General features: G+C 47.4%; 2 protein-coding genes across 2 annotated transcripts in view; one reads left to right on the top strand and one right to left on the bottom strand.

Moving 5' to 3' along the window:
- LOC310827790 (cytochrome P450 2C25-like) overlaps positions 1–27,576 on the top strand; it is a 244,651-nt gene that overhangs the window by 107,149 nt on the left and 109,926 nt on the right. The window lies entirely within an intron of this gene.
- LOC310827749 (zinc finger protein 783-like) lies at positions 1,288–27,576 on the bottom strand. The gene is made up of 7 exons (XM_083704147.1): positions 27,286–27,576; positions 20,402–20,803; positions 18,195–18,321; positions 14,427–14,546; positions 10,273–10,383; positions 5,521–5,640; positions 1,288–3,069 (listed from the first exon to the last, which is right to left on the bottom strand). Exons 1-7 carry the CDS (start codon positions 27,478–27,480, stop codon positions 2,339–2,341), a joined length of 1,806 nt encoding a protein of 601 aa, XP_083560273.1. The 5' UTR covers positions 27,481–27,576; the 3' UTR covers positions 1,288–2,338.

The raw sequence follows: 27,576 nt of genomic DNA, 5'->3' as shown, positions 1-27,576 counted from the left end.
TGTCTCAGCTTTATTCGTATAAATATATCCTTTTATTTTCTGCGTTTCTCAGAGATAACAACTAAGTGTGGGTAGATCAACGTGTACCTTGGAAAATGCACAGAAAAGCTTGATATACACGTTTATCTTCCCACACTTAGTTGTTATCTCTGAGAAATGTAGAAAATAACAGGATATTTTATACACAGTCTTCAAACTTACACGACCCCTTAAAAATTAGCTGATGAAGGAGCTTCCACCGTCACGCAGGGAGACGCTGTGAAGTGATTGGGTTGTTTTGCACATTATATACCAAGTCCAGTTTTGCATGTGTGCCCAATAAAAACTCAAGACTGGTCCCAGTTTCCCGAGGTTAGACCTAGCTGTGTGGGTGGTGTGAGATACACACACACACCATTTCAAACACTTTGATGTGTCGTTTTTTAGATGTTTGGTTATACAGAATCATCCTGTATAATAATATAATATAATATAATATAATATAATATAATATAATATAATATAATATAATATAATATAATATAATATAATATAATATAATATAATATAATATAATATAATATAATAAAATTGCATTGTGCAAAATATGAGCGGGCCAGGGCTGAACTGATATTACCCTTGCTGTTATCTTTCCTGGGAAAATCAGAGGTTCCTACTGGAAGACCGGACAAATGCTAGAACCTTAGCATTGGCAAAGTTTATATCGGTGGTTGCAAGAACAAATGAGCCCCATATTCTAAACAAAATGCTTGATTAACCTGGAGGTAGGCTGTATGAATTGTGTATTGATTTGTAATAATTTGTTGGGTCTCTGGACCGTAATAAAGATTGATTGATAATATAATAGAATATAACATAATATAATAAATGTGTTCATTTTTTAGATGTTTGGTTATACAGAATCATCCTGTATAAGGTAATGTAATGTAATATAATGTAATAATATAATCTCACTGTATACAAGGTGTACAAGTGACAATAAAGCATTTCAATTTCAATCCTAGCTGTGCATCTTTCAAAAACACGCAAGAGGCCCTAAGCTCAAGTATGGGAAAAGCCAACCGCCCAATCCTATACAGCCATGAAAATAGGAGGACCTCTGAGCACCAAAACATGTTCCAAACTGCAGGGGGTTGGGCTAGATGACCCCTGAGTCCCTTTCCTACAGTTCTATGATCCTATGAATAAAAACTGCAACCATAGCAGCTTCCTTTGCTTCCACACACCCTTTCTATTTTGTCTTTATTTGCATTGCACCTTCGATACAAAACTACACCTGGAAATAATTCTTTTTTTAATGTTTATTTTTAAAAACAGAGTTGGACTGCGTTGTCATGAGATAAAAGGAATTTCTTTTTTAAAAAATAAAAGCAACGGCATGGGAGGAAAGAGGGACGAGAACGAATAAATATACTTGCGGTGGGGAAAGAAATGCAGGACTTGGGGTTCGGGGTGGGTGGGGGGGCGAGAGCTGGAAAAGGTGCTTTGCAGTGAAACTGTTCAGAGGCTGTGAACAGAAGCAGACCCTGAGGGGAGAAGAGAAAATAAAAGCAGAGGCTCAAACAAGTCCCGCAGAGGAGCAACGCAAACTGGCCACCCAAGAGAAAGAGACGAGGGAGACGCAAAAGTCCTTATTTGTACGTACAAGAAGCCGTATTTTAGCCAAAAAGGGTCCGTTCCGGGGGCTTCTGCTCAAGGCTAACGTCCTGCTAAAATTGCAATCATTCCTTCCAGATGTGCGAGGGGGGGGGAAAACCCATTTGAGACATGTAGTGAGCAGGATGTGGGGTTTAGAATTTGGTTTCTGAGCCTTTAGAACACACATGCGCACGCTGCCGCCATGCTCCTGCAACCCCCCCCCTCAATGAGGGCTAGAAACATCCCTAAGCAAAACCGTCAGATCCTCAGCGTCCGTCTCCAGGAAGTCTAGCGGTTCCGGCCTGTGGGAGACGGCGCCGCCCGCGTCCCTTTCGGGTTCCGCTCGTTTTTGTTCCGCAAAGGCCGATCCGGGAGCAAAGCGGTGCGCATTTGGGGAACGAGGTGCGGCTGCCCCGTGGCATTCCCAGAACCAAGGCGGCCTCGTTTCACGCCCACCGTCCAGCGGTCTTTGCGGCGGCTATGCCCCCCGAGCCAGGCAGAATCGGGAGGCACTGTAGGGGAAGGAGGCTGAGGGGAGGAGTTTTTTGGGGGGGAGAAGGAGTGCAAGAGAGAGCCACAGCTGTCAACTTTCCCCTTTTCTTGCAAGGAATCCTATTCGGAAGAAGGGAATTCCCCTTTAAAAAAGGGAAACGTTGACAGCTATGGAGAAAGCTGTTTCTCCTTCTTCCCTCACAGGGCCTTATGAGAGTGGCTCCCCGCCCAGAGAGGGCGGCAGCCTCTGGGCAGGGGGCTCAGTGCTGTGAGTCCTCAGGTGGTCCTTGAGGGACTCCTTGTAGCGGAAACTCCTCCCGCACTCGGCGCACTGATAGGGCCTCTCCCCGGTGTGGATGCGCTGGTGCTTCAGCAAGTTCTGCTTGCGGATGAACCGTTTGCCGCAGACCGGGCATTGGAAAGGCCTCTCGCCCGTGTGAAGCCGCTGGTGGTTTTGAAGATGCTCCTTGCGGCTGTAGCACTTGCCGCACTCCTCGCACTTGTAGGGCCGCTCCCCACGGTGCGTCATCTGGTGCCGCACCAGACCCGAGTGGCAGTTGAAGCTCTTGCGGCACTCGGCGCACTCGTACGGCCGCTCCTGGCTGTGGTGGCTCCGCTGGTGAACCTTGAGGCTCTTCTTCACCCCAAACATCTTCCCGCACTCGCTGCAGCCGTGGGGGCGCTCGGCCGGCGGCTGGGGGGCAAAGAGGCCTTGCAACTCGCTCTCTAACTCAATGGATTTACCCGGTCGGCTCCTGGCGGGGCTCAGGGGCGGCGCGACTGGGCCGCCCGGGCCCACATAGGATTCAATTGCTGCCGATGCCGCCGCCGCCCCAGCAGATACGGGGGCCTCACCATGGAACACGGAATCCCTGGTCCGCGCTGGTTCTTCCGGGCACGAGCGCTGGGTCTCGGCTTTGACGGCCATCGCGTCACCAGCTGGGAGGAAGAGAGAAGAAGAATAATAATAAGAGTTTGGATTTGATATCCCGCTTTATCACTACCCTAAGGAGTCTCAAAGCGGCTAACATTCTCCTTTCCCTTCCTCCCCCACAACAAACACTCTGTGAGGTGAGTGGGGCTGAGAGACTTCAGAGAAGTGTGACTGGCCCAGGGTCACCCAGCAGCTGCATGTGGAGGAGCGGAGACGCGAACCCGGTTCCCCAGATTACGAGTCTACCGCTCTTAACCACTACACCACACTGGCTCTCTAGAGAGGAAACAGGCCGCAGTTATTTATTTATTTTTTCCGATCATTTTTCATTATTGCAGTCATACGTCGGGTTGACGTAACTTCGGGATGAATATTTTCGGGTTGCGCTCTGCGGCAACCCGGAAGTAACAGAGCATGTTATTTCCGGGTTTCGCCGCTTGCGCATGCGCCTTCGCTCAAACCACGCAGAGGCGGGTTACGTTCACTTCAGGATGCGAATGGGGCTCCGTAACGGATCCCGTTCGCTTCCAGAGGTACCACTGTATTTCAAAGCCCAAAAGAATGGGCCGCAGTTATTCATCCCAGCCACAGGGGGTGGCAAAGGAAGTCACTTCCAAGGGGTGGGTGGAGTCTGGGAATCCAAAGGGTATATAACTATAACTTGCTTTGTTGTTATTTTGTTTTGCTACCTGTATGGAATTGGGGAAAGCTGTGGAAGGGAAATTTCGGTCGACTTTAGGGGAAATGTTTAAGAATGAGTAACAATGTATAAGTACCGATGTTCAAATTTGGATAAGTTAAAATTGGCTTTTAAAAAGGTTTAAATTAAATGAAAATAAGGTAATAAGGATTTGCTGAATTAATGATTCAAATTGGAATACAAGAAGGGGAGGTGAGAGGAGGTCTGAGAATCAAGTTAAATGAAAATAAGTAATTGAAATTTTATGTGTGTGTTTTTTTAATTGTTTTTTTAAGTTTTGGATTTTTGTATTTCTGTTGTTTTTTGTTTAAATTTGTTTTTGTGTGTTTTTTGAAAATGCTAATAAATATTCATTAAAAACAACAACAACAACAACAGCAACAACAACAAAGGAAGTCACTTCCACAGGGGTTTTATTCGGGAGAGAGACTAGGAGAGTTTAGCCCAAGGGGCACAGCTCAGGGGTCACCAACAGGGTGTCCGCGGACACAATGGAACCCCTGAGATCTCCCCCTATGGCTTTCACAACACCTCCCATGTCTCCTTATCAAGGAGATACCCTTTTCTCCCTTGAGAAGGATACAGAGCAGAAGGAGGAAGTTGAAAGAAGGGCACTCTTCCCCACTTACTCATCCCGCTCTATGGGCTTTTCAGGGCTCAGGTTTAATGCCGCTGGGTCCAACTTTTGCTCAGCTCCCTTGAAAAAGCTCACTATGTACAGTGGTACCTTGGTTCTCAAACGCCTTGGTTCCCAAATGCCAAAAACCCAGAAGTGTTCCGGTTTTCGAACGTATTTCGGAAGCCAAACATCCAATGTGGCTGTCGGCTGTTGTTTCTGGGCCACCTGCACCAGCCTTGGTTTTCAAACATTTCGGAGGTCAAACGGACTTCCGGAACAGATTAAGTTTGGCACTTTTGTTTTTGATATTTATTTTGCGTTTTTGTTTTTGAGGCTTTTTCGGTTAATTTGTTTTTGTGACTGTGTGGAGCCCAGTTCTACTACTGATTGATTGATTGATTGATTGTGTGACTGTGGAAATGGATAAAAGCCCCCCATCCAAACAAGGACTATCATCAGTCCAGCTAATAAAAAAAACAATTTTAATTTTTATCATCTGCAATGCTGCTTATTTATTTTATAGTACAGTACATTGGTTATTGCTTTCATTTTATGGATCAATGGTCTTGTTAGAGAGTAAAATTCATGTCAAATTGCTGTTTTAGGGGTTGTTTTTAAAAGTCTGGAACTGGTTAATCTATTTTGCATTACTTTCTATGGGAAAGCGCGCCTTGGTTTTGGAACGCTTTGGTTTTGGAACGGACTTCCAGAACGGATTAAGTTTGAGAACCAAGGTAACACTGTAAAACACTTAAGAGATTTAGGCAGAATAAAATAAATAGGCACACACACTTTCTATCTCAGGGATCGGCCGATCTAGAAGAAGAGGGACTAGATTGCAGAGGGTTGGACTAGCACTTTCTCAGAAACCCAAATGTACCCACATGCCTAAACTGTTTGGAGGCCCCAGCATAAACCTAGAATGCTTACAAAGCATCTAAAGGTTTCTAAGTGATGTACAGAGACAGTTCCGGCTTGAAGGTTCACAATCTCATGGACACGACACAAAAGGAAAAAGGAATGGGGAGGGAAGAGGAAAGAGACTTAGAATCGCACAGTTGAAAGGGACATGGGATTGCAGCTATATGGGTGAATGCAGGAACAGAGGCAGACATGCTCATCCTAAAGGCTGCTCACCTGTGCTGGGGACCGTAAGGATGTCTCTCTCTGCCGACTCCCAGTGTTCCCTGACGCATGGCTCCTCCTCTTGCTTAATCCACGACAAGAAGTCATGGGCGGACATGAGGCCCTCAGCTCCTTTGCGAAGAGAATCAAACAAAACAGTTCAGAAGAAGGCGGCCCTCGTGTCGGTCAGGCGAACGAGAACCTCCGCATGGCCACTCAAACCCTGGCACAGAAGAGGTCAAAGCCTGTCTGTCAAAAAGATTGACCTGTTCTGGTCTTCCCCAACCTCAGCTTCAGCTGTTCTGTACTACAACTCCCATTAGCCCAGCCAGCACGACTGGGAATTGCAGTGCAAATCATCTGGCACAGGTCGGCCTATTCTACTAAAAAACGAGTCTCAAAACAACAACAATAACAACAATGATAGTAATAATTTATTATTTATACCCCGCCCATCTGGATGGCTTCCAACGGAGTATTAAAATACAATAACCTATTAAACATTAAAAGATTCCCTAAAGAGGGCTGCCTTCAGATGTCTTCTAAAAGTCTGGTAGTTGTTTTTCTCTTTGACATCTGGTGGGTGGGCGTTTCACAGGGCGGGCGCCACCACCAAGAAGGCCCTCTGCCTGGTTCCCTGTAACTTGGCTTCTTGCAGGGAGGGAACCGCCTGAAGGCCCTTGGCGCTGGACCTCAGTGTCCGGGCAGAATGATGGGGGTGGAGACGCTCCTTCAGGTATACTGGGCCGATGCCATTTAGGGCTTTAAAGGTCAGCACCAACACTTTGAATAGCGCTTGGAAACGTACTGGGAGCCAGTGTAGGTGTTTCAAGGCTGGTGTTATGTGGTCTCGGCGGCTGCTCCCAGTCCCCAGTCTAGCTGCCGCATTCTGGATTAGTTGTAGTTTCCGGGTCACCTTCAAAGGTAGCCCCATGTAGAGCGCATTGCAGTAGTCCAAGCGGGAGATAACCAGAGCATGCACCACTCTGACAAGACAGTCTGCGAGCAGGGAGGGTCTCATCCTGCGCACCAGTTGGAGCTGGTAAACAGCTGCCCTGGACACAGAACTGACCTGCGCCTCCATGGACAGCTGTGAGTCCAAAATGACTCCCAGGCTGCGCCCCTGGTCCTTCAGGGGCACAGTTATCCCATTCAGGACCAGGGAGTCCTCCACATATTCTACTAAAAAGCGAGTGTCAAAAAACAAGATGACAATGGAAGTCCTAAAGAGCAGGCACTTCCCCCAACCTGGTACCCGCCAGATGTTTTGAACTACAACTCCCATCAGCACCCAGGCAGTTGGTGAGAGTGACCGTGCAAAACGTCTGGAGGGCACCGGTTTGGTTCAAATGACAAGAAAGAAGTTTCCGACTAAACATTAGGGAGAACTTGGGAGGCTATTTAGTCAGCGGTGGAACAGATTTCCTTGGAAGATAAATTATTGGAGGTTTCTCAACTGGTGTTGGGCAGCCATTTCTCAGGGATTCTTCAGCTGCGATTCCTCAGGACCACAACACCTCTTTCCAGATGAACTTACACGGATGCTGAGATCATCTTCTGAGGCCCTCCTTCGTGTGCCTCTTCCATGAGAGGTTCGGAGGGTGGCAACACGAGAACGGGGCCTTTTCTTCAGTGGCTCCCCATCTGTGGAATGCTCTCCCCAGGGAAGTTCGCCTGGCGCCTTCATTATACACCTTTAGGCGCCAGGCAAAAACATTCCTTTTTAACCAGGCCTTTGGTTGATCCGATTTACGTCCTATGCCCTTTTAAAATGTTGTGGTTTTTAATTTTATTAAGTATTTTGTGGTTTTATATCTTGATTTTAGTCTGTGAACCACCCTGAGACCCCTGGGTATAGAGCGGATATAGGTAAATTTAATAATAATAATAATAATATTTACCAATAATAATATTACTTACCAGTGCTTTACCAGTTGCACTGGCTCCCGGTGGAGTATCGGGTCAGGTTTAAGGTGCTGGTTTCGACCTTTAAAGCCCTTTGTGGCTTAGGGTCCATGTATTTATGGGACCGCCTCTCCTGGTCTGCCCCGCAGAGGACCTTAAGGTCCATGAATAACCATAGTTTAGAGGTCCCAGGCCCTAAGGAAGTCAGATTATCCTCCACCAGGGCCAGGGCCTTCTCAGTGGTGGCTCCGACTTGGTGGAATGCTCTGTCCCATGAGACCAGGACCCTTCAGGATTTAACCTCCTTCCGTCAGGCCTGTAAGACAGAGCTATTCCGCCTGGCCTTTAATTTGATCTTTTATTTCCCTTCCTTCTCTCCCCTTCCCCTTTTTATGAAGATTACCCACTCTGGAATCCCACAGCTAATTCTCCCCTGGTCTCCTCACTGGCCCAAGTAGGACTACCGTATTTTTCCTTCTATAACACGCAGATTTTTTCTTCTAAAAAGGAAGGGGAAATGTCTGTGCGTGTTATAGAGCGAATGTGTGGTCCCTGGAGCCGAAAAATCATGCAAAAATCAAATCGCGGCGCTGCACGCTGCATGGAGAAGCGAAACCTGAAAAGAGGAAGCGGCTGCTTTCCTGCATTCTGCCTCAGGGTCTTACTGCCCACCCTCCTCTGTTTCGTTGCTGTGTTTGCTGAAACGGAACAAAGAGCAGGGAAAGCCCCTCCCCTCCAGGCAAGCTCCGTGCTGCTGCGGGAGAGGGAGAGAGAGGGGGGAAGGGAGAGAGAGAGGGGGAGGGAGGGGGGAAGGAGGGAGAGAGAGAGAGAGAGAGAGAGATGGCTGGCTTGGGTGGGGGGAAACTTTTGCCTTTCTTTCCTCCGTCCCGTTAAATCCCTCTCCTGCATTCTTAGCCAGCTGCTTCTCTGCACACCCCTCTAATGCCCCTTCTTTGTTTTTCCTTCGCTCCCCACTTAAAATGTGGTTACAAAGCATGGATCCTCAGGATCTTTGCATTGGGTCACCCCAAATTCACCATCAGATCACATAGCATGTCCATGGCTACAGCCTGCACCAAAAAAATCATGCACCCACTGTTGCCTGGGGCTGCAATGGTGCAAAAATGTGGTTACAAAGCATGGATCCACAGGGATTCTCAGGATCTTTGCATTGGGTCACCCCAAATTCACCATCAGATCACATAGCATGTCCATGGCTACAGCCTGCCCCCCCAAAATCACGCACCCACTGTTGCCTGGGGCTGCAATGGTGCAAAAATGTGGTTAAAAAGCATGGATCCACAGGGATTCTCAGGATCTTGGCATTGGGTCACCCCAAATTCACCATCAGATCACATAGCATGTCCATGGCTACAGCCTGCCCCCCCAAAAATCACGCACCCACTGTTGCCTGGGGCTGCAATGGTGCAAAAATGTGGTTAAAAAGCATGGATCCACAGGAATTCTCAGGATTTTGGCATTGGGTCACCCCAAATTCACCATCAGATCACATAGCATGTCCATGGCTACAGCCTGCCCCCCCAAAATCACGCACCCACTGTTGCCTGGGGTTGCAATGGTGCAAAAATGTGGTTAAAAAGCATGGATCCACAGGAATTCTCAGGATTTTGGCATTGGGTCACCCCAAATTCACCATCAGATCACATAGCATGTCCATGGCTACAGCCTGCCCCCCCCCCCAAATCACATACCCACTGTTGCCTGGGGCTGCAATGGTGCAAAAACGTGGTTACAAACCATGGATCCACAGGGATCCTCAGGATCTTTGCATTGGGTCAGCCCAAATTCACCATCAGAGCACATAGCATGTCCATGGCTACAGCCTGCCCCCCCAAAATCACGCACCCACTGTTGCCTGGGGCTGCAATGGTGCAAAAATGTGGTTAAAAAGCATGGATCCACAGGAATTCTCAGGATTTTGGCATTGGGTCACCCCAAATTCACCATCAGATCACATAGCATGTCCATGGCTACAGCCTGCCCCCCCAAAATCACGCACCCACTGTTGCCTGGGGCTGCAATGGTGCAAAAACGTGGTTACAAAACATGGATCCACAGGAATTCTCAGGATTTTTGCATTGGGTCACCCCAAATTCACCATCAGATCACATAGCATGTCCATGGCTACAGCCTGCCCCCCCCCAAATCACATACCCACTGTTGCCTGGGGCTGCAATGGTGCAAAAACATGGTTACAAACCATGGATCCACATGGATCCTCAGGGTCTTTGCATTGGGTCAGCCCAAATTCACCATCAGAGCACATAGCATGTCCATGGCTACAGCCTGCCCCCCCAAAATCACGCACCCACTGTTGCCTGGGGCTGCAATGGTGCAAAAACGTGGTTACAAACCATGGATGCACAGGGATTCTCAGGATTTTTGCATTGGGTCAGCCCAAATTCACCATCAGATCACATGTCTGTGGCCACAGCATGAAGCACAAAAATGATACATCCACTGTTTCATTCAGAATGTTTTTTCCCTTGTTTTCCTCCTCTAAAAACGATGTGCGTGTTATGGTCAGGTGCGTGTTATAGAGCGAAAAATACGGTAATTCAGCCAGCTAGCCCTGGTGATCATCTAATGTTTATTGGATGGATTTCCCCCCCTAAACTGATTTGTGAATTCTGAATTTATTGTTAGTCACGTTTTATACTGTATTTTAAGCTGGTGGTTGTTGCATTGATTAAGTGTTTTAAATTTGTTGTTAGCCGCCCTGAGCCCAGTTTTCTGAACCGGGAAGGGCGGGGTATAAATAAAAAATTATCATTATTTATTATAACAATTGCAGGGGGTTGGACTAGATGACCCCCGGGACCCTTCCACGCAAATCACCTGAACACGGATCTGTTGGCATCCCTCTTTCCTCTGTGAACTGGCCTCCCCCTGCAAAAGGCTCCTCTTGCTTGATGCGGCTCAGGACGTCCGGCGTGCAAATCAAGGGTTCTGTAAAAAGGAGGGAAAGGGCAGAGGAAGAGATTCTTTAACAGGCTTGCCGACCCAAGCGAGATCCCTCTCCACCTTCTCCAAATTTCAGGTGCAGAAAACCTAACCTAAAATTCCACATATGGTAAACATAAGGAGATTTTTTTTAAAGCAGAGGTTGCATGGCCATCTGCCAGAGATTCTTTAGTCGTGATTCCTGAACTCCATGGCAGCGGGTTGGGCTGGATGACTCCTGGAGGTCCCGTTTAACGCTATAATTCTATGGTTCTATAAGAAGGCAGTGGTTGCTCCCTTCTGAAGGGAGGGAAAAGGTGACCACTCTCGCCACTATATGAATAATAATACAGTGGTACCTCGCAAGACGAATGCCTCGCAAGACAAAAAAAGGCGCAAGATGAAAGAGTTTTCCGTTTTTTTGAGTCGTTCCGTAAGACGAATTTCCCTATGGGCTTGCTTCGCAAGACGAAACGTGTTGCGAGTTCTTGCGAGTTTGTTTGCTTTTTCTTAAAGCAGCTAAGCCGTTAATAGCCGCTAAGCCGTTAATAGCCGCTAATAGCCGTGCTTCGCAAGACGAAAAAACCGCAAGACGAAGAGACTCGTGGAACGGATTAATTTCGTCTTACGAGGCACCACTGTAGTAATAATAATAATAATAATAATAATAATAATAATAATAATAATAAATTTATACCATGCACATCTGGCTCAGTCTCCCCAGCCACTCTGGGCGGCTCCCAATCAAGTGTTAAAAACAGTACAGTGTTAAATATTAAAAACTTCCCTAAACAGGGCTGCTTTCAGATGTCTTTTAAAAATAGGATAGCTGCTTATTTCCTTCACATCTGGTGGGAGGGTGTTCCACAGGGTGGGTGTCACTACCGAGAAGGCCCTCTGCCTGGTTCCCTGTAACCTCACTTCTCGCAACGAGGGAACCGCCAGAAGGCCCTCGGAGCTGGATCTCAGTGTCCGGCCTGAACGATGGGGGTGGAGATGCTCCTTCAGGTATACTGGACCGAGGCCATTTAGGACTTTCAAGGTCAGCACCAACACTTTGAATTGTGCTCGGAAACGTACTGGGAGCCAATGCAGATCTCTCAGGACCAGTGTTATGTGGTCTCAGCGGCCACTCCCAGTCACCAGTCTAGCTGCCGCATTCTGGATTAATTGCAGTTTCCGGGTCACCTTCAAAGGTAGCCCCACGTAGAGCGCATTGCAGTAGTCCAAGCGGGAGATAACCAGAGCATGTACCACTCTGGAGAGACAGTCTGCGGGCAGGGAGGGTCTTATCCTGCATACCAGATGGAGCTGGTAAACAGCTGCCCTGGACACAGAACTGACCTGCGCCTCCATGGACAGCAGCAAGTCCAAAATGACTCCCAGGCTGCACACCTGGTCCTTCAGGGGCACAGTTACCCCATTCAGGACCAGGGAGTCCCCCCACACCCGCCCGCCCCCTGTCCCCCAAAATGATGAATTGCTATTGTGCCCGCAGGTATCTTGTTGGGGACATCAGCAGAAGAGCAATTTTTCCTTTTCTTTTTGAAGAACCAACAAATTGCTGCTTCCATGCTTGGATCTGAAAGCTGCTTTTCTGACAATGGAGCCGGAAGGAGAGGGGGAAGATTTATGATAATTGTGAGGCTATACAGCCCATTTGGGCAGCCGGGAGTGTCGTTCTTGCGCAAATATTATTTATGACTCTTGGTCGCTGGAGAGGAGTTTTGAGAGGGGCTGTCGAGACGGAAGACCAGAAGAGAATTATGGGACCCATTATCCTGATCTATGCAGCTAATCAATATGAAATCCGTTTCTAATTGGTTTGGAAATTCCTGACGGGTATATAGTTGTACCTCGGAAGCCAAACTCCTTGCAAGTTGAACATTTTGGCTCCCAAACTCTGCAAACCCGGAAGTGAGTGTTCTGTTTGCAAACGTTCTTTGGAACTCGAACGTCCGACATGGGTTCCGCTGCTCCCGATTGGCTGCAGGAGCTTCCTGCGGCCAATCGGAAGCCGCGCCTTGGTTTCCAAACGTTTTGGAAGTCGAACGGACTTCCGGAACGGATTCCGTTCGGCTTCTGAGGAGGTACAACTGTACGAAGAGAAAGGCAGTCAGGATACAGGGCTGTTATAAAGCCGTTTCAAAAGCTGGTAGCTTGGTAAAGATGCAAAAAGAATTAGGCCCCATCTGCACTGCACTTTGAAGTTCTGGCTTTCTGCAAAAAACCCCGGGAACTGTAGTCTCTCAATGGTGCTTCAAGTTGTTAGGAGACCCCTGATTCCCTCACGGAGCTACAATTCCCAGAGTTCCCCGGGGGAGGGGGGAGAGAGAGAGCCTAAATTTTAAACTACCCTGGGAATTGTAGCTCTGTAAGGAGAGTGGGACGTGGGTAGCGCTGTGGGTTAAACCACAGAGCCTAGGTTGGCAGTTCGAATCCACGCGATGGGGTGAGCTCCCATTGCTCAGTCCCTGCTCCTGCCAACCTCGCAGTTCGAAAGCACCTCAAAGTGCAAGTAGATAAATAGGTACCGCTCCAGCGGGAAGGTCAACGGCGTTTCCGTGCGCTGCACTGGTTTGCCAGAAGCGGCTTAGTCATGCTGGCCACATGACCCGGAAGCTGTACACCGGCTCCCTCGGCCAATAAAGCGAGATGAGCGTCGCAACCCCAGAGTCGGCCACGACTGGACCTAACGGTCAGGGGTCCCTTGACCTTTAAGGAGGGTGGAGAATTGCACCCAGGCAACTCCTATTTGCACCAGATGGGCCAATTCCGCTACTCTGTTTGATATGCAAATAGGCGTTAAATGATATGCAATGGAGGCTTGCAAATTAACTGCAGCCCTGAGTCATTTGGAATGACCCATTCTGCACCTGCCCTGGCAATGAACATGGGTTTCATCCCTGCCAGGGTGGATAAAAATCAATGTGTTTTTTAAAAAAAATATATCAGATTTTTTGATTCAGATCAGATTTTTTTGATTTAAATTGGATTTTAAAAATAAAATGCTTTTGGAGAAAAAAAATCTTTCTAAAGATAGTTTTCTATTTAAGTTACTTTAGAGTCCAAAGGCTATTCATCTGGAAATAAGTTTTAAGTGTTTTAAGTTTTTCATGTGTGCTAAAACTCAGTCTGTTTTTTTAAAAATTGTTTAACCACATCAGTTAACAAACATGGATACATATGCTATAATGTTATCGTTTTAGTTAAATAAACTGTTTAAATTGTTATTAAGGAAATGATTGTTTTTCTCCTTCCAATAAAGTACAGCAGAAAAGTTGTCCAAACAGAAACAAGAATTTCATAATTATCTGTCTATGTATTTCTGATAGCATAACCAAATCAGTAATTTTTGATACAACTGTAAAAACTACTCTGAAAATTTATTATTCCAAAAATGAAACCTTCGTCTGGTTGTAAATATTAAGATTATACCAGCAAGAATGAGTCTTTCTGTAAAAAAATAAATCAAGTCTTACTGACTAGTGATTTAAAACGATTTGATTTAAATCAAATCCACCCTGATCCCTGCAGTAGAAAATACGAAAGGGAAACTTCTGTTTTCTTTAAAAGTGGTGTTTTCCCAACGGCAATAATGTCTGGCATGTGATGGCCCAGATTTTTTAGAATCAACCTACTCCTCCTTGCAAGGGACGCGGGTGGTGCTGTGGGTTAAACCACAGAGCCTAGGACTTGCCGATCAGAAGGTCAGCGGTTCGAATCCCCGCGACGGGGTGAGCTCCTGTTGCTCGGTCCCTGCTCCTGCCAACCTAGCAGTTCGAAAGCACGTCAAAGTGCAAGTAGATAAATAGGTACCACTCCAGTGGGAAGGTAAATGGCATTTCCGTGCACTGCTCTGGTTCGCCAGAAGCGGCTTAGTCATGCTGGCCACATGACCCGGAAGCAGTACGCTGGCTCCCTCGGCCAATAAAGCGAGATGAGCGGCGCAACCCCAGAGTCGGCCACAACTGGACCTAATGGCCAGGGGTCCCTTTACCTTTTTCCCCTCCTTGCACACCCAATTTCTTCCAAATTGCTTTCCTCACCTGTGCAAGGATCCGCAGATATCTCCCTCTCCTTTGTGCTCTGCTGTTCTGGAATACATGGCTCTGCCCCGCGTTCAATCCTGGGATGAGTCTCCGGTTTGGAAATGTTAACGTCTGCTCCTGGAGAAATAGAGACAATGCTTCTCTAAAACGTATGTTTTTTTCCATTGTCCTGTATTGAAAGACTTTGGCAGATAGTAACCGAAACCATCAAAAGAACTGTATGGAACAACCTCACATTTACAGAGCAAAACGTCCTCCTGAATTACCGTATTTTTCGCTCCATAAGGCGCACCTAGGTTTGAGAGGAGGAAAACAAGAAAAAAATATTCTGAATCCCTTAAGCCAGAACAGCAAGAGGGATCTGGCTTCTGGGATACTGTGTACCTGTTCTGGCTTCTGGGATAACCGCGCCAAGACTCTTCAGGGCAGCAGGATGAAGGCTCCCCATGCCTGAAGAGGCTGTGCATGGCTAAGGCAGAAGCCAGGGCAGGCACGTCGTTGAAGGGGCAGTGAACAGTTCTCCTCCTCTGCGCAGCCTCTCTCCTTCGCAGGAGAGGCGCTACGCAGAGAGGGAGAGCCGCGCAACGCCCCTTCAGTGAAGCGGGAGGAGAAACAGAAGGGTCTCCTTCTCATAGAATCCTAGAGTTGGAAGAGACCACAAGGGCCATCGAGTCCAACCCCCTGCCAAGCAGGAAACACCATCAGAGCACTCCTGACATATGGTTGTCAAGCCTCTGCTTCAAGACCTCCAAAGAAGGAGACTCCACCACACTCCTGGGCAGCCAATTCCACTCTTACTGTTCCTCCTCTTGCTTTGCTGAACAGGCGTTGCGCAGCTCTCCCTCTCTGTGCAGCGCCATTCGCTCCATAAGACACACTCACATTTCCCCTTACCTTTTGGGAGGGAAAAAGTGTGTCTTATGGAGCGAAAAATACGGTATATACCCAGCACATGGAACCTGACAAAAGGACGATACGAGTGGACTCTCCGTGCCCTGACAATGGCAAAAAGACAGCTACTGATGGACTGGAACAATAAAAATTGAAAAAATAAAAATCCTTCTATGATTGGATTGGAGACTTATACAAACTCACAACATATGAACCACTTGCATATAAACGCAGGCTTGCCATGAACAAATTCAATGGTATTTGGAATCCATTCTTACAAATACTGTAATAGGTTAAGATCTGGTGAAATACTATAACAACCTTGTAAAATACCGTATTTTTTGCTCTATAAGACTCACTTTTTCCCTCCTAAAAAGTAAGGGGAAACGTGTGTGTGTCTTATGGAGCGAATGCAAGCTGCGCAGCAATCTCAGAAGCCAGAACAGCAAGAGGGATTGCTGCTTTCGCTGCACAGCGATCCCTCTTGCCGTTCTGGCTTCTGAGATTCAGAATATTTTTTTTCTTGTTTTCCTCCTCCAAAAATTAGGTGCGTCTTGTGGTCTGGTGCGTCTTATAGAACGAAAAATATGGTATACAGTTTGGGGTTTTGTTTTCCCTTCTGTGTGGGTTCTGTTTCTCCTTTTCGTTTGCATCTCGTCATTTTTGGTACACATATGTTTGAACTTTCAATAAAGATGTTACCAAAAAATATCCCCCCGAAACCAAAAATATCTCCTCCTGGAGAAGGCATGGAGAAGAGAAGATAAAGACTTTGAAGGAGGAGGAGGATTTTTAGCTAGATCTCTTCCCCCTCCCCAGCAAACACAAGTCATCCTTCATTGCTCCATGATTTCTCCTTACAGATCCCGAACAATCCCACCGTTCTGAGCACAGCCTTCCCTAAACCTCGTGCTTTCCAGATGCTACAAAAAAAAGGTTGCATCGCTGGGATTTTTTAGTCTAGAGGAAAGGTAAGAGGTGGCATGATCAAAACATCAAAAATAAAAAAAACGAAGATCATGGCCACTGGTCCCATCACCTCCTGGCAAATAGAAGGGGAAGAAATGGAGGCAGTGAGAGATTTTACTTTCTTGGGCTCCATGATCACTGCAGATGGTGACAGCAGCCACGAAATTAAAAGACGCCTGCTTCTTGGGAGAAAAGCAATGACTAACCTAGACAGCATCTTAAAAAGCAGAGACATCACCTTGCCGACAAAGGTCCGTATAGTTAAAGCTCTGGTTTTCCCAGTAATGATGTATGGAAGTGAGAGCTGGACCATAAAGAAGGCTGATCGCCGAAAAATGTATGTTTTTGAATTATGGTGCTGGAGGAGACTCTTGAGAGTCCCATGGACTGCAAGAAGATCAAACCTCTCCATTCTGAAGGAAATCAGCCCTGAATGTTCACTGGAAGGACAGATCCTGAAGCTGAGGCTCCCAGACTTTGGCCACCTCATGAGAAGAGAAGAGTCCCTGGAAAAGACCCTGATGTTGGGAAAGATGGAGGGCACAAGGAGAAGGGGACGACAGAGGACAAGATGGTGGGAAAGTGTTCTCGAAGCTACAAACATGAAGCAGTGGAAGACAGGAGTGCCTGGCGTGCTCTGGTCCAGGGGGTCACGAAGAGTCAGACACTAAACGACTAAACAACAACAAGAGGTGGCATGATAGAACAGCGTTTTCCAAACTTGGGTCTCCAGCTGGTTTTGGACTACAACTCCCATCATCCCCAGCTAGTAAGACCGGTGGTCAGGGATGATGGGAACTGTAGTCAGAAAACAGCTGGAGACCCAAGTTTGGGAAACAATGTGTTGGAAGTTCATAATGTTAGGTTGGAGAAAAGATCTCCCTCTCTGTATGCCATAACAGCTGTGAGAATATTGCTAGCGAAGAACTGGAAGAAACAAGATTTACCAACTACAGTGGTACCTGAGGTTACATACGCTTCAGGTTACATACGCTTCAGGTTACAGATGCCGCTAACCCAGAAATAGTGCTTTAGGTTGAGAACTTTGCTTCAGGATGAGAATAGAAATCGTGCTCTGGCGGCGCGGCGGCAGCAGGAGGCCACATTAGCTAAAGTGGTGCTTCAGGTTAAGAACAGTTTCAGGTTAAGAACGGACCTCCGGAATGAATTAAGTACTTAACCTGAAGTACCACTGTATAGAAGAATGGCAGATGAAGATGATGGACTATATGGAACTTGCCGAACTAACAGGGAGACCGAGACCAGAGAGAAGAGATGGTGGAAGAAGTTTAATAATAATATGTTAATATTTAGATCTTAGAATAGCTTTGAAAGCGGATTTAGGTTGTAGGGTTAGAAGTAGAAGATAGTGTATTTTAAAATAGTATTATTTGCAAGTGATAAAATGTGAAGATTTTTATGGTTAAAGTAAGTGTGATTTAAAAAATGGTTAGAAATTATGATATATGTGAACTGCTAAAGATGAGGTAAAATGAAAATCAGATAGGGGGGACTTGGGGAAGCCCACCTAACAATGTTTAGAAAAAATAAGGATAAGACAAGAATCTGTTTCTATTGTTTGTTTTCCTGTTTGTGCTGTTTATTTGTGTTATAAAATGAATAAAAAAATTGGGGGGGGGGAAGGGGAGATGCTTGGCTAGAACCTGGCTAAAATTGAAATTAGTGTCCAGAACGGTGGCTAAATGCTGTGTTCTTTGAAGTCTGCTTTCTGAATCTGATGTCCACAAAGCCAACAGGCAAGTCGCAATCTGTTCAGGAAATCTCACAGGTCGTATCGCAGGATAACGAATACCGGCCTCCCTTACAGTGTTGTCGCGAGGACTGCATGCACGAAATGCTTCAAACCTTCTAAATACGATGCAAGCGGGATGGATGTTTCCGTACCTAGGCTGAGCAATGACTCGTAGTTCTCCTTCACGAGATTGTTGTACAGGTCCTTCTGCCACTCGGCCAAGTTCTTCCACTCTTCGGCGGAGAAATACACAGCAATGTCAACAAACGTCACCGGCATCTGCAAATTATTGTAATTATTATTGTTATTACAGAGCCAACGCGGGGTAGTGGTTAGAGTGCTGGGCGAGAGACCAGGGTTCAAATCTCCACTCAGCCATAAGGAGGGCACATTATCTATCTCTGCCTGGCTCTGCAAGGCCCTGAGTCCAACCCCTTGCAATGCAGGAATAAGTAGCTCTCCCAAACGAGGATCGAACCTGCAACCTTGGCGTTATCAGCACCACGCTCTAACCAACCGAACCCAGCAGCTCAACCACCCCAATTTAAGCAGGACATCTTGGAATTGCTTCCGATGGGATCCCAGAATGTCCCTTTCGTTTTTACTCCAGTGCTCTGGCACGAGTCGGCTGGCTCCCGCAAAACAAGCGAGCGGCCCGATTTGGATTCCCCGGACGTTGGAGGGTTCGGTGGGCACCTCTGCTTGCGGCAGTATTCTCTCACGTTGATTCATCTGGTTTACTCCCCGACACCTGGGCCATTGCGGTAATCATCCCAATATTCAAAAAGGGCCTTGCATCGGATCCGGCCAGCTACAGACCTATCAGCCTCTTACCTATAGTTAGTAAATTATATACAAAACACCTCCGCAATAAATGGATCAACTGGATTGATGTTGAGGCTATCCTTGCGGAAGCGCAAGCAGGATTCAGGCAAGAAAGATCTACTATAGACCATTGCTTCATCCTAGCCCACCTCATAGATAAGTACGGCCAAGCAATCTTCCGGTGTGCTTCATGCTGCTTTCACTGATTTGAAAGCTGCTTTTTATTCAATCTCACGAGTAAGACTATGGGCCAAATTAAACACCTCAAGCATAGGCAAAAGATTATTATATCTGATTAACTGCCTTTATGAAGACACTGTGCTGAAAGTGTGTTGCTCTACAAATGGCCAACTTACAGGATCCGTACCAGCCACAAAGGGAGTCAAGCAAGGATGCATTTTAGCCCCGGCACTCTGTAACCTACACATAAACGACATGGTCCAGTGCTTAACATCTTCAGAATTCCACACTCCTAAATTGGCCTCAAAACCAATCTCTGTACTATTACCGTATTTTTCACTCTATAAGATGCACCGGACCACCTAGTTTTTGGAGGAGGAAAACTGCTGTTCTGGCTTCTGGGATAGCTGCGCAGCCTGCATTCGCTCCATAAGACGCACACACATTTCCCCTTACTTTTTAGGAGGGAAAAAGTGAGTCTTATAGAGCAAAAAATACGGTATATTGCTGATGATGCGGTCCTCTTATCCCAAACAAAAATAGGCCTAAAAAGATTGATAAGAGAATTCTCAGTGTATTGCGTAAATTATCATAAATTATCAGAAAACCAAAGTTATGGTTTTCTCAAGAAACTATAGGCCCCACAGTTGGCGTACGGACAATCAGCCAATCCAACAGGTCAAAGCTTTCAAATATTTGGGCCTTATCTTCCAGTCCACGGGGTCATGGGGAGCTCACCAAAAATGTGCAAAAGAAAAAGCACCCCAAAGAGCCAAGACTTTGACTCGCTTTTTCCACACAAAGGGTAGCAAACATATACCGTATTTTTCGCCCCATAAGACGCACTTTTTCCCCTCCAAAAATGAAGGGGAAATCTGGGTGCGTCCTATGGGGCGAATGCAGGCTTTCGCTGAAGCTTGGAGAGCGAGAGGGGTGGGTGCGCACCGACCCCTCTCGCTCTCCAGGCTTCAGGAAGACATCCGCAGCCCGGGCAGCCCTGCAGGAGGTCCGGCAGGGATGTCTAGGCTGCGGATAGCAGCCTGCTTCCCGGAGCGTCGGGCGCCCTGAAGCAGAGCGCCCCGTGCGCCGGACAGACATCCGCAGCGTGGGGAGTCCTGCAGGGGTTCCCCGCAGGGCTCCCCACGCTGCGGATAGCAGCCTGCCGCCTGAGGCAGACATCGGCCAGCCCCACAAGCTCAGGGAGGTGCAGCGCCCTTCCTCGACCTGGTTTGGTTTCCCCGACCTGCTTTTGGGGGGGAAATAAAGGGGAAAAAAATTTCCTTTATTTCCCCCCCCAAAAAAACTAGGTGCGTCCTATGGGACGGAGCGTCCTATGGGACGAAAAATACGGTACCTTGGGGATTTCTCCCTTAGCCCCCGGAGGGAGCCTCAGGACCCAGAAGTTGCGGTTCTTCAGAAGGTTCTCCACGTTCTCCAGCCTCCTCTGCAGCAGCCCATACTCCTGGATGAGGGTCCCCAGCACTGCCCACTTGCTCTCTAGCTGGTTCCCAAACTCCATGGCCGTCTTCTCGCAGTCCAGCAACTTCTTCTCGGCTGTCCCAGACCTGCCCTCCAGGCTGAGCAGGCGGGTGGCCAGCAGGTCGATCTTCCTTTCCATGGCCTGGACCGTGGCCACCACGCTCCACAGGGACGCCTCCGCCGTGTGCAGCTGGGCTTCCCGCATGTGGCTCAGCTCGGGGACCAGGGGGGGCTGGAGGGGCATCAGATGCTGAGCCTCCACGTTCCATTCCTGGATCTGGAGAGGAGAAGAAGAGTTTGTGTTAAGTTGTGAGCGAACATATCAGACGACACAGCGATTCTTCCAAAGCAGCTCTTTATTTGTAAGCTGGAACAGAACTGGCTGAGGAGCTCAGTCAGCCTGCTTATATAGAGCTCCAGAACAATGTAACTGTTGCCATTTTCTAAAACTATCCAATCACTGAATGTCACTTTCGATCCTTCATTTGCATACAAACTATCCAATCACTTAACGTCACTTTCGATCCTTCATTTGCATAACTATCTACAGTATCCCCCTGCTGGCCCAGGGTGAGAACTTCAGTACATAACAGTTTGGATTTGATATTCTGCTTTATCACTACCCGAAGGAGTCTCAAAGCGGCTAACATTCTCCTTTCCCTTCCTCCCCCACAACGAACACTCTGTGAGGTGAGTGAGGCTGAGAGACTTCAAAGAAGTGTGACTGGCCTAAGGTCACCCAGCAGCTGCATGTGGAGGAGCGGGGAATCGAACCCAGTTCACCAGATTACGAGACTACCACTCTTAACCACTACACCACACTGGCTCTCTGAGAAGACCCAAGCGCCTCCCCACCAGACAAACCCATCTTTTACTGCTTCTATTTTATTACTTTGGAGAATTTGCACCCCACTCTTCACCTGAAAGGGACACAGGTGGTGCTGTGGGTTAAACCACAGAATCTAGGACTTGCCGATCGGAAGGTTGGCGATTCGAATCCCCGCAACAGGGTGAGCTCCCGGTGCTCGGTCCCTGCTCCTGCCAACCTAGCAGTTTGAAAGCACACTAGTGCATGTAGATAAATAGGTACCACTCCAGCGGGAAGGTAAATGACGTTTCTGTGCACTGCTCTGGTTCACCAGAAGCGGCTTAGTCATGCTGGCCACATGACCCGGAAGCTGGACGCCGGCTCACTTGGCCAATACAGCAAAATGAGCGTCGCAACCCCAGAGTCGTCTGCGACTGGCCCTAACGGTCAGGGGTACCTTTACCTTTACCCGAAAAAGGCTCCCAGAGCAGCCGGCATGCAATCCATTAAAAAAAATATGACAGTCTCTGCTCAAAGGCTTGCAACATTCAAAAAACACGACACACAAGGAGTGAGGGACAAGGAGGGAAGAGGAAAATGAAGCTCAAGAGCCAGCACCCAGTTTCTAAACAGGTGCTCCTGTAATGAATTCGAGGAGGGTGACTCACCAAGTCAGTACAGAATCTGGTACTTGCACACAGTGTTCTCAGAACCCCAAGTTTCATTTCACCAGACAAAAACTAAAGGTTCTAGACCTCATTGTTACAAGGTAGGTTTGTAAGTATGTGGCAGATTAGGGGGAAGGGTCATAGCTCACTGGTATGGTATATGATTTGCATGTTGAAGGTCTCAAGTTTATTCCAGATGAAGCAATGGTCAGACTCTGTATAAGGGTTCAAATTAGGTTTACCTAATGCTTTGTAAACCTTTGTAAGGTGCAGGAATTGGATAGGGTATCAAAAACTGTTTGACCTTCACATAATCCAAAGCTGGAGAAAAAAAATTACAAGGTAAGATGTCTTGGCTCCCGTGATGGAAGAAAGCTGGGATATAAATGCAAGAAAATAAATTGATAAGTTTTTGTGCATCTTATGTTTGATTTATACTGCTTGCAGAGTCCATCTTTCCATTAGTCAACCGGGTGGAGAATTGCAGTATTCTTAGCACCACGTATACAAAACAGAATTAACGTACGTCACTGAAACATTCCAAACATTATCACAACCAGATAGGGCTGAAAATATTAATTGGTTTAATTTGTAGATTGAAGCTCTAGAGGATTTTTCATCGATCGCTGAGAGCCAATATGAATTTCTGGGGCTGTAAGTTAGAAGAATCACAATGGTTTTATTTATTTCAGGGCATTTTTATTTCCTTACTCACATTTAAAGGATTGATAGTGATGCCGTTCTGAAGCAAGTTTAAGTTGGTTTAGATCAGGCATAGGCAAACTCCCCCCCTCCAGATGTTTTGGGACTACAAATCCCATCATCCCTGACCACTGGTACTGCTAGCTAGGGATGATGGGAATTGTAGTCCCAAACATCTGGAGGGCCGGAGTTTGCCTATGCCTGGTTTAGACTTCAAGGCTGTAGTGAGTTACTTGGGAGTAAATATCACTGAACTCAGTGCAGCGGGGCTTACTTCTGATCGTCCTTCAATCTTCTTGCCCCACTTGCCATTCTCTCTTGCCATGCCAGAGTGGTACGCCACTTTTAGACTGATGTTTCAAACATTGGATTATTATTATTATTATTATTATTATTATTATTATTATTATTATTCCCCTGCCCTTCACTCTCAAGTTCCCAGAGCAGGTTGCAATATTAAACATGATATTAAAAGCACTTTAAAACAATTTACAATCACAAAAACAAGGTGAGTCCTAAAAATATACCCTTCAGGTATATTTGCCAGGGTAAAAAGGTCAATATTCACAGGAAACTCTGGTGGGGAAGGAGTTCTGCAACTTAGGGGACAGTGTTTCAGCCTTGGGACCATAGGTATCGATGCATCTTAAATCAAGACTTACACAACAGAAAATAACGCTCAGAATTTATTGGACTCCTTTACGTTTATATAAAAAGGGCTAGCTAAAAATGGCTTTTTGCTGGAGATGGAGAAAAAGGACAATGCTGGAGAAAAAGGACAATGCCTCTTTGATACGTATGTTTTTACAGTGTTCTATATTTAATAAGTTTTGGGAGAAGTGCTAGCCTATATAAACATGACCGTATGGAAAAAGTGAACATTTTCAGAGGAGAATATGATTTTGAATTATATAGGTTTTTTATGAAAGCTGCTAAGAGACTGATACCGATGAACTGGAAGAATGCAGATGTGATTCCTTTTAATCAATGGATTGACAAAGCGACAACACCTGCAGCTTATGAATGGGTTGCTGATAGACGCAGACTTTGTTTCTGACAAATATATTGATGTTTGGAACGAGTTTATACAAAATGCAGCAGGTTTATTAATAACCGTATGTGTATTAAGATCCTAATATCACTTAGTATGGAAATATAACTGATTATACTAATAGCATTACACTGCACCTTTCTTTTCCACACTTATTGAACTCTTTCTTTCATCACTTTCTTTCTTTATAAATGAAATTCATCCAATTAAATGTCAATATAAAAAACAGGGGCTGCCCTAGAGAAGGCAATCGTCTCCGGGCTGGAACTCTAAGCCTCTGGTGGCAGAGTCCCCTCTGCCAATCTTATCTAGGCAGCCAAGAGGGTCTATAGCATCTGGGGGTCTAATAATAATAATAATCATAATAATCATAATAATAATTCATTATTATTAAGTCATTTAGGGCTTTGAACGCCAAGCTGAGCGCACTGAGCTGGGTCTGTATTTACTGAAATATGAGATGATATTTTAGGGTGCTTTTCTGTAATGACGGCTTTGCCCTGAAAGGTGGCTGAGAAGAGCCTCTGTCAACCTCCAGATGTTTTGCATAGGCAAACTCTGGCCCTCCAGATGTTTTTGGGACTACAATTCCCATCATCCCTGACCACTGGTCCTGCAAGCTAGGGATGATGGGAATTGTAGTTCCAAAACATCTGGAGGGCCGGAGTTTGCCTACGCCTGCTCCAGATGTCGTTGGACTACAACTCCCATCAGCCCTAGACTGGAAAAACAGGCACCCGCCACAGACACCAAGAAGCAAAAACCCCATTTTAATGGAGCGCCAATCGCTGGCCAGAGCCACACCATAATTTTCATGTACGTTCCCCCGCTTCCAACCTTGGGAATTGTAGTTGGCTCCCTGACAGAGCTGCAATTTTATGCACCCTTTTAAAAAAACTGCAGTTCCCAGGATAATACAGGGGGGAACCAAATGTTTCAAATGCGGCAGCTAGACTGGTGACTGGGAGCGGCTTCCGAGACCACATAACACCGGTCTTGAAAGACCTACATTGGCTCCCAGTACGTTTCCGAGCACAATTCAAAGTGTTGGTGCTGACCTTTAAAGCCCTAAACGGCCTCGGTCCTGTATACCTGAAGGAGCGTCTCCACCCCCATCATTCTGCCCGGACACTGAGGTCCAGCTCCGAGGGCCTTCTGGTGGTTCCCTCCCTGCGAGAAGTGAAGTTACAGGGAACAAGGCAGAGGGCCTTCTTGGTGGTGGCACCCGCCCTGTGGAACGCCCTCCCACCAGATGTCAAGGAAATAAACCACTACTGTATCTGACTTTCAGAAGACATCTGAAGGCAGCCCTGTTTAGGGAAGCTTTTAATGTCCGATGTTTTGTTGTGTTTTTATTATTCTGTCGGGAGCCTCTCAGAGTGGCTGGGGAAACCCAGCAAGACGACTGGGGTACAAATAAAGTACCATATTTTTTGCTCTATAAGACGCACCAGATCACAAGAGGCACCTAGTTTTTGGAGGAGGAAAACAAGAAAAAAAATATTCTGAATCTCAGAAGCCAGAACAGCAAGAGGGATCGCTGCGCAGTGAAAGCAGCGATCCCTCTTGCTGTTCTGGTTTCTGGGATAGCTGCGCAGCCTGCATTCGCTCCATAAGACGCACACACATTTCCCCTTACTTTTTAGGAGGGAAAAAGTGAGTCTTATAGAGCAAAAAATACGGTACTACTACTATTATTAATGTGGATTAAATTCCTGGTGTGGATGTGACGCAAAGGTAGGGGGCTGTTTGTGGGTTAATGTTAGAGTAGAAGCGCTGGGGGATTTGGTAAAGCTAAAGGCATTTTTGTGTTTGTGTGTATTTGTATGCAACACTTAAATTAGCACTCTGGAAACTGCTCTCGCTCTAAGTCAGTTTCCCAAACTTGGGTCTCCAGCTGTTTTAGGACTACAATTCCCATCATCCCTGACCAGTAATCCTGCTAGCTAGGGGTGATGGGAGTTGTAGTCCAACTACAGCTGGAGACCCAATTTTGGGCAACACTTTCCTGGCAACTGATTATTTAAAAATGATATTTTAAAGGATGCTTAACTGTGTTCCCCACACCCCTTTCTCTTACTTTAAAGGTCTTTTTTAAATCACGGAGGACTACCATTTTTTGAGACTACAATTCCCATCATCCCTGACCGCTGGCTCTGCTAGCTTTGGATGATGGGAGTTGTAGTCAAAGGCAAGAGGTCGGGGTCCCTTGCCAGGCGTGAATGCAGGAGGGGAATCAAGCCGTTCCTACCAAGTTTACCCAAGTTGCTAGAGAGAGCTGAGCCGCAGTGCGGTGTAGTGGTTAGAGCAGCAGAGTACGACTTGGGTTCAAGTCTCTGCTGGGTCGTGAAGCGACCTTGGGCCAGTCACTGCCTCTCAGCCAAACCTCACAGGGTTGTTGTGGGGGGTAAACGAAGACTGGGGGAGAACCATCTCAAACTCCTTGGATATGAATGCAACAAATTAATAGCAATAATAATAAATAACTGTGCAACCCGAGTGCTGTGTCACTGCAAGGAAGAGGTTAGATATTCATTATTGGGATGCCCCAAGGGAGAAAAAATAATCTCATTACTGGGGGGGGGGGGAGAGATCACTCCCTACCCCCCCTTTTCTCAAAAGCAAACTGGGCATCTTCTCAGAGGTCCCCCAAAGTTGCAGAAATAGGCTTGTCCAAAAACAGCATGGCTGCATCCGAGAGGATGGGCGAGCCTCTGAGGGGGGGGGTCGCCCCTCCAAAATGCCGACTTTCCTCCCCCCCAGATATCTGTGCCCCCCAAAAAAACCATGAGAAGCCGGGGGGGCCTGAAGCAGTTGGGCCCCTCCAGGAAAAATGAAACAGAGGAATAGATGGGGAGGCAGCACAGGACCCAACTCCGAGGTCCAGTAAAATAGTCAACGGGTCCAGGCCCCCCTTTGCAAAGTTGAACTGGCCTGGCCGTTCAAATGGGGGGGGCGATCGATTATGTGGGGCAGAGCTTACCTGCCCCCCCATATTGTTATTCAAGTTGGATCCCCTGGGACGGGAGGGCTTTCCAACGCTGCCCCCCACCTCCAGCTTTGGCAATGGGACCTTTTCCCTCACATTATCCCCCCCCCCCCACAAACACACCTCCTTCCAGCCCCATTCATACCAGCTCTGCCCCCCCCCTTCTGGGAACCCCCTCCCCCAATCCGGATCAGCCCCTCTTTCCCCACCCCCCACCCCACGCATCCTCCTCTCCCAAGGAAAATCAAAGAGATCCTCTCCTCTCCCGCCCCCCCCACAAGAGATCTTCTAATCGATCTCGTCCCCCAGGACATTTCCCCCCCCCCTTTAACACTCCCAGCAAAACTACTGGGGCTACTGGGGGGGAGGCCCGGTTTTCCCATCCCACCCCCCCACCCCAGGCAGCAAAGAGGCCTAACCCCCCCATGCACCCACAGCGGGGGGGGTCCCAACCATCTCCGGACTCCGAATCAACTTCTCGATCCGGATCGTGCCCCCCCCTCCCCTCCATCTTCGCCCCCCCCCCCTTCTCCCGGCTCACCTGGGCAGGGGCCCATTCGGCCATGGCCCTGGGCTGCTGGGGGGGCTCTGGGCGGGAGAAGGGCCGGATCGGGGCTCCAGGGCCGGGCCGGGCCGGGCTGGGGGGGGGGGTCCCGGGAGGGGGGCAGCCCGAGGATCGGAGGATCGGAGGAGGAGGCGGGCGCGCGGCTGGGCTGCTCACATCCGAGGCAAACATACAAGGCGCAATTGTAGCGATTTGGTTTGGGGGGGGGCGAGGAAAAAAGCAACACTCGCAACGGGGGCCTGGCCGGGAAGCGCGCCCCCTGCAGGG

Source organism: Podarcis gaigeae (assembly GCF_964106915.1).
Source record: "Podarcis gaigeae genome assembly, chromosome: 12".
Taxonomy (NCBI): Eukaryota; Metazoa; Chordata; class Lepidosauria; order Squamata; family Lacertidae; genus Podarcis; species Podarcis gaigeae.
Note: the sequence above shows the minus strand (reverse complement) of the source record. Positions and strands in the feature narration are given on the sequence as shown.